The sequence below is a fragment of the Trichinella spiralis genome (assembly GCF_000181795.1).
Source record: "Trichinella spiralis strain ISS 195 chromosome Unknown Scfld9, whole genome shotgun sequence".
In the NCBI taxonomy this organism is placed as follows: domain Eukaryota; kingdom Metazoa; phylum Nematoda; class Enoplea; order Trichinellida; family Trichinellidae; genus Trichinella; species Trichinella spiralis.
The window spans coordinates 6,518,776-6,531,546 of NW_003526948.1; the positions used below are offsets into that span (position 1 = coordinate 6,518,776).

At 31.7% G+C, this 12,771-nt stretch overlaps 3 protein-coding genes across 3 annotated transcripts; 2 read left to right on the forward strand and 1 right to left on the reverse strand.

Moving 5' to 3' along the window:
- The first annotated feature begins 1,271 nt into the window (after positions 1-1,271).
- On the forward strand, positions 1,272-4,825 carry Tsp_10198 (peptidase family M13). Its single transcript, XM_003372390.1, is given in 16 exon segments — positions 1,272-1,308; positions 1,484-1,570; positions 1,631-1,792; positions 2,034-2,114; positions 2,166-2,294; positions 2,323-2,411; positions 2,425-2,718; positions 2,783-2,919; positions 2,980-3,301; positions 3,473-3,550; positions 3,628-3,793; positions 3,980-4,071; positions 4,127-4,225; positions 4,288-4,353; positions 4,422-4,523; positions 4,637-4,825. 16 exon segments carry the CDS (start codon positions 1,272-1,274, stop codon positions 4,823-4,825), a joined length of 2,130 nt encoding a protein of 709 aa, XP_003372438.1.
- A 1,220-nt stretch (positions 4,826-6,045) lies between these two features.
- On the reverse strand, positions 6,046-7,279 carry Tsp_10199 (hypothetical protein). Its single transcript, XM_003372391.1, has 4 exons — positions 6,884-7,279; positions 6,528-6,774; positions 6,307-6,451; positions 6,046-6,247 (listed from the first exon to the last, which is right to left on the reverse strand). Exons 1-4 carry the CDS (start codon positions 7,277-7,279, stop codon positions 6,046-6,048), a joined length of 990 nt encoding a protein of 329 aa, XP_003372439.1.
- Positions 7,280-8,866: 1,587 nt separating this feature from the next.
- Tsp_10200 (Tub family protein) lies at positions 8,867-12,541 on the forward strand. The gene is made up of 10 exons (XM_003372392.1): positions 8,867-8,902; positions 9,423-9,691; positions 10,006-10,318; positions 10,718-10,903; positions 10,958-11,052; positions 11,156-11,264; positions 11,329-11,433; positions 11,681-11,768; positions 11,876-11,959; positions 12,408-12,541. Exons 1-10 carry the CDS (start codon positions 8,867-8,869, stop codon positions 12,539-12,541), a joined length of 1,419 nt encoding a protein of 472 aa, XP_003372440.1.
- The last annotated feature ends 230 nt before the right edge of the window (positions 12,542-12,771 follow it).

Here is a 12,771-nt window from a genome sequence, read left to right on the forward strand (position 1 = left end):
GACAAAAAATATCTGAAGAAGATTTTTGAAGTGCTGGTTGAACATAGAAAAAGGCATGATCAATAAGCCACTTTATAAATCAGAGGATGGTTCAAGTGTCAATAAAAGTGTTAACGTATTGCAGCTACCACTGAATGACGTTTCATTTATGAGCTGGATGGCTGTTTTCCATTTAAACCAAGCGAATGCAAAAAGTTTATTAAAAATCTTCATTCATACATCAATGAATCTTTGCTCATCATTATTCCAATTCTCAGATTGGCAAGTCATTTATTCATTGTCATCGAGGACAGTGATATTGACAGTTTTTCAGAATTATATATATATATATTGCATTTAAAAGTTTTATTTTTTTAATGTTATCAGCAGATAATGATTTGCAATTAGCATTTGATTTTCTATGGCTCTAATCTTGGAAAATAAAGCATTTATTCGACGCTGTTGATGCTAAATACAAATACATGCATACAGTAAAGCAAAACATTATTGCTTGCCAATAATATATATATATATATATATATATACAATAATATTATAATATGCCTAATATTTGATCGTGCAAATTGAAGTTATTAATACTATAAAAGTATATAAGCATTTTATATTAGGAAATATGCTGAAATTCAACTATAAATTTTTAAAGATAAATTTATCTGTTTGGAATCAGTTTTATTATTTTATTAAATTTATGAAGAAATCAATTTAGACACTTTTAATGCCATTTGACATCCCATTCTTACTGACGTGCGGTTATGATTTTTATCAAGTTGAATAGCAGCTGTTATTTATCATACTTATTTTTTGTTTGCCTTCATGTGTTCTCAGTTGCATTACTTTTTGAAACTGGATGTCAACTGACATTGCAGTATAATGTTATTTTTATTTTTAACTATCAGCAAAGTATAGAAATGTTATGTAATGCATTAGGCAGCTTTATTAGGCAAAATAAAAGTTATCATAATGAATATTAAGCTATTTTTTCTAGCAATACTTTTTTATACAATATGCCAAATGAAATTATGTGAAGTATATGTATTTAATGCAATTTATAAGATAATTACTTTAAGTTGTTATTAATTTCCAAATAATTTACAGTTGTATAATGGCAATGAAATCAGCAGAGAAAGTGAGAGAGCTTTTATTTAAAAAAAATTGTGACTGAAAATGACTTCAGCAACTTTACTGCAAATTTATTTAGTGATGTTGGTTTGACTGATGAATAACAATTTGTTTTCATCTAATGCAATTTTTTAATAGAAACTTTTAATATAATGTATTGCGTAAGATGCCGACCTGCATGTAATTTAGGTTTCTATTTAATTGACAAAATTCCATTAAATCAAACATTACTAATTACATTAGCATGCTGAGAACTTACTTATTCGTCATAAAATATACCATAGTGCACATGATATGTAATATAGTATAAAAATTGCTTTTCTTGTATCGTATATAGTTTTAAAAATTGATTTTCCTATTACAGGATTCAGTTATGGTTCTCTTAATCATCCTGCTGCAGTATTAAATGACAGAGTTCCAATATGTACAACAAAAGGATGCGTTGAGGCGGGTAAATCATCTTAATTTAGAAACTGACCAACACGAATGATATGTTAATTTTTATTTGCAGCAGCAAATCTTTTGTTAGCAATCGATTCAACTCAAGATCCATGTGAAAACTTTTATGAATATGCTTGTGGTCAATGGAATCGCCATTTTTCCATTCCGGATGACATGTCTGGTTACGGCACGTTTGCTCTTGTACGGGATCGTGTTCGCCGTCAGTTGAAAAGTATGATTTTATTAAAAATAGATCTAAACAACTTCTTCTGATAGAACTAGATGTGTTGAATGTGAAAATTCAAATGACCAGATTTAATAATTTTAAATAATTTTTAAAATCAAAATCTATACTCTAAATGTAATTAAAAAGTATCGAGAAACAGCAGCATACATTAAAAAAAGAACATCCTGTTGTCATTTAAAAATTATAAAAACAAAAATTATTGTTAAATTATTAATTTTTTGTTTAGATTTGCTCGAATCTGCACAAAATAAGAGCTCTCGAGCAATACAAATGGCTCAAATGATGTACAAAAGTTGCATGAATACTAGTAAGTAAGCGGCACAATAAAATTGATTTGAGTTGAACAAATTAAATTTAGCGGCAATAAACGCTTTGAAAAGTACAAACATGATCAAGGTGCTGGAACTGTTTGGTGGTTGGCCAATATTGAAACCCAACTGGAATAGTAGAAGCATTGACCTTACTGAGATAATTGGTCAAATGCGTGGTATGTACAGCCTGGATGTATTTTTCAGTCTTTACGTCTACGCGGATGCGAAAAATACAACGAGAAATATTCTTACAGTATGCCAGTCACGTAGCAGTTACAAATTTGATGCTAAACGTAAACTGTTTAGATTCATCAAGGTTCTCTCGGCTTGGGACCGTCAACCCGTGAATACTATTTAAACGACTCTCTTTATCACAACCAAATGGCGGCTTATCAACGTTATTTCACGCGCATTGTTCAAATTATTGCTGCAGATACAAAAACACAGATTAGCGACGCTCAAATAGCGCGAGAAATTGAGGAAATTTTAAAATTCGAGAAAACCTACGCAGCTATTACAAGTCCTGATGATCAGAGGCGCAATCACAGTTTGCTTTACAACCGATGGACAATACAACAGTTGAAAGAAAATGTTCCAGTTGTAAGAATTTTTTAAGTTTAAAATTTAAATTTTTGAAGCTTTAATTAATCAAAGTACTTTTTAGATTAAATGGAACATATTTTTTCGTAAGTTTATGCCTGAAAAAGTGATGAAAGCTATCAACAACGATACAGCTGTTATTGTTACTGATCTTAATTATATAACACAAATTAACAAGCTGCTTACCGTCACTGACAAGAGGTATGTATTTCACAGTGATATCATCTTTGAAAATAAAATGTCAAAAACAAAACATCACAGAATTCTTGTCAACTATTTAATGTGGCGTCTGGTAAAAGCGTGGGCAAGCATGCTGGACGAACGGTACGACATGGCATTTCAAGAATTTGTTCAAGTGATGGTTGGTCGACAAAGTAGACCCGCCAGATGGAAAATTTGTGTTCCTGCAGTGGTCGGTTGGATGGAAATGGCCACTGGAGCATTGTACGTCAAAGCTCATTTTAACCAAAAGGATAAAGATGAAGCTTTGGCAATGATCGACCACTTGCGTTTAGCGTTTACTGATTTGGTAGAAAAATTAGATTGGATGGATTATCAAACTAAGCAGATTGCCATTGAAAAGGTGACTTTTTTCACTACTACTAATAATTCTACATAGGCATCAAAAAAAGCATTATTATATAAACAGTAAAGCGTAATCAGTTGTCGCGCTCGTTAAATCATTAAATGTGTGCTTGGCTAATAATATTTAATAAACTGTAAAGGTCGATAAATCAAGCTTGATTTTATTTAGGCACGTGAGATGATCAATCACATAGGATATCCAGAATTTATCAACAACGACACTGTCTTGGATAAGTATTATGATGGAGTAAGTTTTGTTCAGATATATATATATATATATATGTATCTCGTAAAAACATGGTATTCGTTTTTATTTTGCTTCAGTTGCATCTACTTCCAAATGATTCCTATTTTGAAATTGGTCGTAAAGCAAGTTTTTGGCTTCTTCAACGAGAAATGTTTGATTTATTACGACCGTTTGATCGAAATCGATTTGACACCAGTCCAGCAATTGTAAACGCATTTTATTCACCTGAAAAGAACGTAATCAGTACGATCGTTTTTTTCTAATCTGCTTTTCATTTTTTAAATATAATAATGCATTGCTGAATTTGTTTAGCTTTTCCTGCTGGAATCTTGCAGCCACCGTTTTTTAACGGAGAATACTTGAAGTACTGAAATAGGATATACTTGTGATATACGGAAAATGAGTATATTTTAATTCGATTATTTAGAGCTATAAATTATGGTTCAATTGGAGCAGTTATTGGACATGAAATTACGCATGGATTTGATGATCAGGGTGAGCATTTGGATCCAGTGGAATATGTTTCAGATAATTTTCTCTTTAGGAAGTCAGTATGATAAAAATGGTAATTTAAAGGACTGGTGGACACCAACTGCATTCGATCGTTTCCGAGAACGAACAACTTGTATAATTGAACAATACAATAACTACACGGTTCCTGATATAAACATCAAAGTATTTTTTGAAATTTAAATTTAAATTATTTTACTTATTTAAATTAATTCCAATTTTTCTAGGTTAACGGACGTCTGACTCAGGGTGAAAATATTGCTGATAATGCTGGAGTTAAAGAAGCGTATATGGTATAGTTGTATTTATTTACTGTAGTAATGTCATTTACAGATTACAGATTACAGATTACAATTTTCAGGCATACAGGAAATACATTGAAGATAATGGTAGTGAAGAACCTCGGTTGCCTGGCCTTGTCAATATGACAAATGATCAAATATTTTTCCTCAGCTATGCTAACGTAAGTAATTTTATTTTTAATTTAAATAACAAATATATATATATGTATATGGTAAAGTTAAAATAATGTACCATGCTTAAATGTTCATTAAAATGTACGAAATGTTATTATAGTTTTGGTGTGGACATAAAAAGCCGGCTGCCGCTTTGCAACAAGTGTTGACGGATCCTCATAGTCCAGAAATGTTTCGAGTTATTGGTGTTTTATCGAATTTGGATGAATTTGCAAAAACCTTCAACTGTAAACCTGGAACCAAGATGAATCCACTTCCTTCAACTAGAAGAAAGTGCTCAGTTTGGTGAATTGAATAACAAACGAGCGCACGAAAGATTTTATGGTGCTTCTTGTACATGCAGAACATCATTGCATTTGGGATGTGCTCGTGCGAGCCGGTTTTCTATACTAAAAAACCAAAGAAATTTTTATCATCACGTATTTTTTTAAACTGTGGCTAGCAAGCTTTTTTGTTGGATCTCTCTGATCAACATTTCTTTTGCCAAAGTCGGCATGTGCAAATTTAACTAACTAAGTCTCCAACTCAAAGGGGTGTTTTCTTTTTTTTTTTTTGAAATCTGTCTTCCGCACATGAAGAAGAAAACAAAATGTGAATAAGAACTTAGCATTTGTACTGAACTACTACTGTTCAGCTATGCTTCATATGCATTTTAGCTTTTTGACATTTGTCTGCACCCGCTTCACACTATTTTTGTTTTTTTCTTGAAAAGTTGGTCAGTTTTTATAAGATTTTATATTGCCCTTTTTTGAACATACAAATTCAATTTTTACAATTATGATTTATTTAAATTTACATTTTAAACAAAACATTTGCTGTAAATTTTGCTTTAAAATTATTGCTGTCTTGTGTGCAACGCTTCTCTGCTCAAGAAAGCCTGTTTGTTTCATGCACGGCAGCTGCTCTGCGACAGAAAATGGTATGCAAGTTGACAGAAGACGTGAACGAAGTCCACTTTTCTATCGCATAAAAAAATTATTACAACAATTCTGCATTGTAAATAATCTTTTTCTTGACCTACGGGCTTCTCTCATAGATTCTGTGAAATGTCATTTTTGACAAAATTTTATTTTTTACACTTTGCATGCCAATTCATCTCATACGTGGTTTTAGTTTCCATCCATTTGAATATTAATTTCAATTTCGAATTTGCAGCTGTTTTTACATTTTATTTACTAAATTTTTTTAAAATTAACAGTGATTTTTCTTGATTTAAAATACCAACTAACTTTAATGTTCTTTATTTACAGTATGACAGTTGGTAACTAAATTTAGAAAATTTTTATTATTCAATCAAATTATCTTTCGTGTAAAATATATTTTAAGCAAAAAAGTGATAAAGAAAAGCATTCATTTATAAATAAATAAAGCAAGTTTGTATTTAATTTTTCTCCTCTCAACAAAATCAAGACAGACGCGATCGATCGATCAACAGTTGCATGAATCAACAACAATTTTATTCGACGTAATGCTAATTTTCTATAGCCGCTTAGTGTTAATTTCCACTGGTTAAAGTTGTAAATCACCGAACTTTGACAAATGAACTTTTTTGTCAATTTCTTTATATTTCACCAACTCTTCCAAAGCTTTATCTCGTTCCCATCGAAGTTGCTTCGTTTCCAACAGCAAAGTTGCAACGTTGTGCTCGTATGACACTTTTTCCGTGTGATTCTGTAATTTCAACTTCAACAATGTTTCGTCGAGTTGTTTCCTTAAAATTCAATTTAAATAAAATAATAAAACAAGCAAATTTGTTCTCAATATTTTTACAATTCATTCCGGTGCATTTGCTTCATTTCGGCTATTTCAGCTTGGTAATGAGTTGCCGTTTCCTTTCTTTGAATTTCCATGTCGGTGAAATTTTGAAGAAGTGTCTTCGATTGGTTTTTATACTTTTCAAGTTCTGCATTCTGTTCTAAAAGTTACATATTAATTTCCAAAATTATAAAATTATTTTAATCTGAAAATAATAAAAATATAAAACTTGTCACCGGCAAATTGTTCATCTCTTTGTTTTACGGCTTGTTGAAGCTCTTGTCGAAGACTATCTATGCTGCATTGCATTTCAAAAGCAACCGATTTGGATTGAATAGCTTGACGATCGGCCGCTTGTTGAACGGAAAATAGTTGCTTTTCTAATGTTAAAATTTTCTCTCGAAATTCATTACATTTCCCCTTTTCGGCAACTAACAAACGTTCAGCCTTCTCCACGTGCATCTTCAGCATGGTGTTGTCAGCCTAGAAATTTCAAATAACAATCAAAATTTTCATCAATTTTAAAATTAATATTGAAAAAAATATCACATCTCAATCATGAAAAATCAAAATTTATTTTAAAAAAACAAACTTCTAATTCTTTGATTTTTAACTGAAGATCAAAATTTTCCTTCTTCCACTCGACGCTCTTGTGCAAAATTTCCTTCTGCAATTGGGCAATTTGATTTCTCAATTTCGGCTCCAAAATTTCCTCCCATTGTTTATTTTTTTCGCTTTTCAAAAAAAGTTGCTCTTTCAACGTTGAAACGTTTGCAAATTCGCCGGCAAGCAATTCAACAGCATTGCGACAACACTTCACCGTGGCGTTCTCTTTCAGCCGTGGATCAAGCAGTTCAGCATTTTCGTTCATTTTGTTAGGCAAATTTTTCAATCCACCGGCCAATAATAGTTTTTCGTCATTTTTTTCATTTGTTGATTTCAAATTCGAAACCGCCTCAATTTTTTTCTCTTTCAATTCACTGATCATGATTATTTATTACTGTTTTGTTTGTTTACTGTAGATGTGGAGCATTTTGTGCGTTGGCATGCCGACGATGTGTGTTCTGAAAATATGAATGGAGAAATTGGATAATTTTGATACAATTTTCACAATAAATGTTATCAACACTGGTCAAATGAAACGCAACAAATCCAATGCAGTAAGTTTTATTATTATTATTATTATTATTATAGTTACCTAGTGGAAACTTTTTCCAATGCACTGCTGCATTTAATAACATTTGCCGACGATTGTAATTTTAATATTTTTGCATGCAGCGGTAGATGAAACGGGCACATTTACCGGTATACAAGCACCACGTTTCCCAGGCAACCAACGCTTTCAAAAATCAATGCTTCGCGCATAATTGACTTCTTTTTCACGAACGTATTGGAAATTGAAAATAAATTTCAACAAAATAATTTGAAACAAAATAAACTATGCATTTTATGTCGTTGAATGGAATGATTTCTTCTAATATTTTCACACCATAATTGGTATTTATGACAATAAGTTGACGTCCCGTGTGAATTTAAACATTAATTATTGTTTGAGATTTTTTAAGCTGTGTCTGTTTCTATGGCAATTCGATTTGTTGTACAATTGTGATGAAGTTAGTTTTTCGTTTTTCTGGCATGCACTGCTCACAAGCCAACGTTCGTTTAGATTTCATTTATTCCATTAAACTTGATTACATTTTATAAATAATACCGTCAGTGAAAAAAACACCTCTCAGATCAACCACAATCAAACAGCAGTACAGTATGAAAAATTGGTTTTCCTTTTTCCATCGCAGAACGTTCAAAGCAGACTGATCATTTTTATTAATCTGTTTTTTTATATATTTTGTTGTTAATTTTTTCCTTTTTTAATTCACCAATTACAGGATTTGAAAACACAAATTCGACGAAACCTCAACCTGATAAACTTCATAAATACTGTCTTGCACATCATTATTTAGAAATGTCCATTAAAACATGCATGTACTGAAGTTGTATTGTATTGTATTTCATCGTTTTTATTCGTTCCAGTTTTTGTTTTTGAACGATTGCAAAGCGCTCGAAATATGACAATATGAATGAAATCAATATCAAATGCCGCTTAAAATTATTACCAATTTTTAAATGTACAAGTTGTTAATATTCATCATAATATTAGTTGTGAACAATTATCGGTTGATTTCAAGTTAAGTTATTTTTATTTTTTCAATTTTTATTTATTTCATAAATTTTATGTAAATTGAAAAGTCTGTAACCTACTTACAGTGTTCCTTAATTTTCATGTTGAATTACTGTATTCATCATGCGGGTGGATCGGTGGGTATCTTCTTTTTTCGTGCATTATGGTGCATTTGTTTTTGCGCAGATAATTGTTGTTTGTTTAGAGTATGGATTTTCATAATTAACATATATAAACGGTCGTTTCATTTCCGATAATGTGAGAGGTATGTTGATCGTGACGCCGTTTCCCTGGAAACCGCTGTTCATAAATACATTTGTGAATAGTTTGCATTATATTGATTGTTAATTTTAGGTGCCCGATATTTAAGTAACTTTTCATTGTATCGAAAAAGATATGGACGGTGAGTCAGGAAGTCTCTTTGAAAAGCAAGTAAGCAATTTTGCATGCATATGACACTTGTCTGATAATGATAGTATTTTGATTGTCATTATTAGTATGTTTTGTTTATTAAGCAGAAACAGGAACTATAAATTCTGTACTGAAATGTTTCAAATTCTTAAACTAGAAGTTAGCATTGATATTTAAAAGTTGGAGTTGATATGTGTTTTTTTTTGAACAGGAGCACTTCTAATATTAACTGAGTATTTTCAGTTTGTACTATTGCAGTTTTAGTTTTAAGAAACCAATTGATAATATTTTGCTTGATTATTTTATCAATTTTACATTTTCTTTAATTTATAATGTTTTTTTTACTTTATCAGAAAAGTTTAAAGAAGAGAAAGTAATTATTGTAAAATGTGTACATTACAAAGTTATTGTCTGTGATATAAAATGTATGCAAGGTTTTATGGATTATTCTAATTTTAAAACAGTTATCAAAAAATAAAGAGCAGATTTATTATTATTATTTGTTTTTTTTGTATATGCGAATATAAAATTTGAATTGTAGCGTCGTGCATTGAGTGAAAAACAACGCATGAAGCGAGAAAAGTCGACCGGCATGGTCGTGCGTACGGATGTTGTACGTGAAGAGGCGGCACATCTTTTGACAGGCACGATGAAGGCTGTGCAAGCTACCCAAGATGGAAGCCATATGTTTAATTGTTATGCTAATCCGATTGTCATCTCAGACGAAGAAGCTGATGAGCCTCCTTTCTGCCATAGCACATCCGAACAGGACGGCGGCACCAGGCAGCAACAACAGTATTCCGACGTTAGGTATTGACGTTGTTCATTTCATTTATCGACTCATTTATTCAATTGAAAATGACCATTTGAAAAATGTATGCTTATTAATATTGCTTATTAATTTTTTTTGCTTTTAGTTTTTAATTTGCATTCACTTCGACTGCATGTTGTTGGAGTTGTTGGATGTTTGTGTTGTGTGTGTATGTAGATAGTGTTCGATTGGATACTTGTTTGTGCTTGTATCTCAATTCAGATGATTGTTGCCTTTTCAAAATGTTGTTCGATGCCCATTTTGAACAGTGCATAAAGAAAGAAGGAAAAACTTTTTTTTATCCCCTTTTCAGCATTGGTGTGGTCGATTCGACTGGGGACAAATCTGAATCGACTATGGAGATGGCTTCAGCTGGACTGACGACCAACTCTGTTACTGGTAACAATAACAACATCAACAACGACAACAGCCGTAACGACAGCAATAATAATAATAATAACATTAGTAATAATGGTAATGATAATTCAAATAACAAATCAAAAGCTTCAACTTTAACGAACAAAAAGTCGACTCAATATTATTCTTCAAAAAGTGATTCAGAAACTGAACAAGAAATCTTATCACCGACTGCATCGTTGAACGACGTCAACTCAACAACTGCTGAAGTAATGAATTGAGATTTATTCATTTATTTATTTATTTATTTAATTTTGCTTATCATTTGTATTTAATTTACAAAACCAAATGAAACAACGTGTCAGATTGCACAAAAATTCTTTAATTTTTGTTATTGCATGGCACGGAAAACAAATCCATGAACATCTTTACGTAGCCTTTTCCAATCGACGTATGGGCATGGAAACATTTGTTTGATTCTACTAGCATATGTCGTTATGCGTGTTGAATGCAAACAAAAAACTGTCTAAACTGAATAATGCACCGATGTTTTTACAGTCTCAAGTAGAACTTGAAAATCATTAAAGATTTTTTCATAAATGAAAAAAATAACTGTATAATTTGATTTGTGATATAAATAACAAGTAATTGGTAATATTTTTAATTAGCAAACTGCACTTGTCAGTGCAGCGTTGAATGTGAGTGAAATTGTGGAAAATTTGGAAGAGTTTGTGCTGCGTCCGGCTGCCAAAGGAACAACTTTTAAGTGTCGCATTACCCGTGATAAGCATGGCTTGGATAGGAATTTCTATCCCACTTATTTTTTGCATTTGGAAAAAGAAGATGGAAAACGCGTGAGTTATGCGTTATTTATAATTGAAAGAAATTATTTTTTTAACTAATTTTAGATATTTTTACTTGCGGCTCGTAAGCGGAAAAAGAGTACCACATCGAATTATCTGATTTCTATAGATCCGACAGATTTAAGTCGCTATTGCGCATCGTTTGTCGGAAAGTTGAGGCATGTGGATTCATTGATTTATTATATATATATTTTTTTTTTTAAAAAAAAGCTTGTATTCTTATTAAATTCAAATTTTCTTCAGATCCAATGTGCTTGGAACGCAGTTTACACTTTACGATAATGGAGAAAATCCTCAGAAGAGTACGGTGATTGATGTGGGCGTTCGTCGGGAACTTGCTGCGATCATCTACGTACGTTTTGTTTCATTGTTTATTCAAATTTTTGTGCATTTTTTTATTGTGATTACAATTGCAGGATCCAAACGTACTGGGCTTGAAAGGTCCAAGGAAGATGACTGTCATTTTACCGGTAATTCGAGATTTCCCCACCATCAAAAGGGTTGATTTGAAACCAATAACGGTACATCATTATTTTATTGTTATTTTCTAAATGGAATTTAAAGCATATATTTTATTCACGTGAATGCAATAATGTTGAAATTTTTGTTAATATTTCTGTTAATATTGCAATATTGCAACGACAAGAAGAAAGAAAGGAAAATATCTGTATGTTTTAATATAAATTCTGTTCAAATTATTAAGTAGTAAACAGTACGATTGCAGTATTTTTTATGTGACGATTATTTATTTTTTACATTAATTAACAGGAACGGGATAGCATGATTGAACGATGGAAAAGTGATCGTTGCGATGATCTAATTGAACTAACGAACAAATCTCCCATATGGAACGAAGGTAAATGTTTGAAAGTACACATCTATGTGTGTATAGATTTATATTTAGTAAATTTATTTAAATGTTGAAATAATAATTGTTGCTTTTTATTTGCAAATTTTTTTTAGACGCTCAATCGTACATTTTGAACTTTCACGGCAGGGTGACTCAAGCTTCGGTGAAAAATTTCCAAATAATTCACGCCAACAATCGTAAGTTGCACAATATGTTGAATGAATGCAGTTTTATAGTTGTCTTTATTAGTTGTTTGTTACAATTGATAATTGTTGTTTTGATTTTATCAAGTGAGAATTATTTCTCTTGCTTTAATGATAATTATTGAATAGAAGAAGAAGAAGGTAAAATTGATTTTCACTTCGACGAAATTATATCTCAGCACCAAGGTTTTTTTTTCTCTCTCTCTTTCTCATCTATTGCAACGTTTTATCGCAATCGAATTTTTTACGGTTGAGAAAAAGTAGCGAAATTTTGAAATGACTTTTTCTTCCTTCCACTTTAAATCAATTCACTTGCAAAGAAAGGTCGTGCTTGTTTCGAGCATTGCTAAATAATAATGAATGATGCGAACGTTGCATTGATTCAATGAATGGGGGATGTATTTGTTTGTTTTTTTTTGTTTGTTTGTTTTTCTGTTTTCAGCTGATTATGTTATCATGCAGTTTGGAAGAATTTCTGAAAATTTGTTCTCCATGGATTATTCGTATCCGTTGTGTGCTTTGCAAGCGTTCGGAATTGCGTTGAGCAGTTTCGATGGCAAGCTGGCCTGCGAGTGATCTGGCTCTTTGGATCTCCTCCTCCTCCTCCTTCCCCTCAATTTTCTGCAAGTCGGCAAAATTTGCTCTACAAATAAAAGCTTTTTAGCTTTTTTCTATTTTTATTGCAAACTTGTCCTTCGTCCGGTGCCATGCTTGGCGATTCATCGAAACTTTTATTACCCAAATGAACAATGGGAAATTGCGCTTCTTGCCAGCGGAGGGGTTCGAATTTAGCTCACGCTAATAAT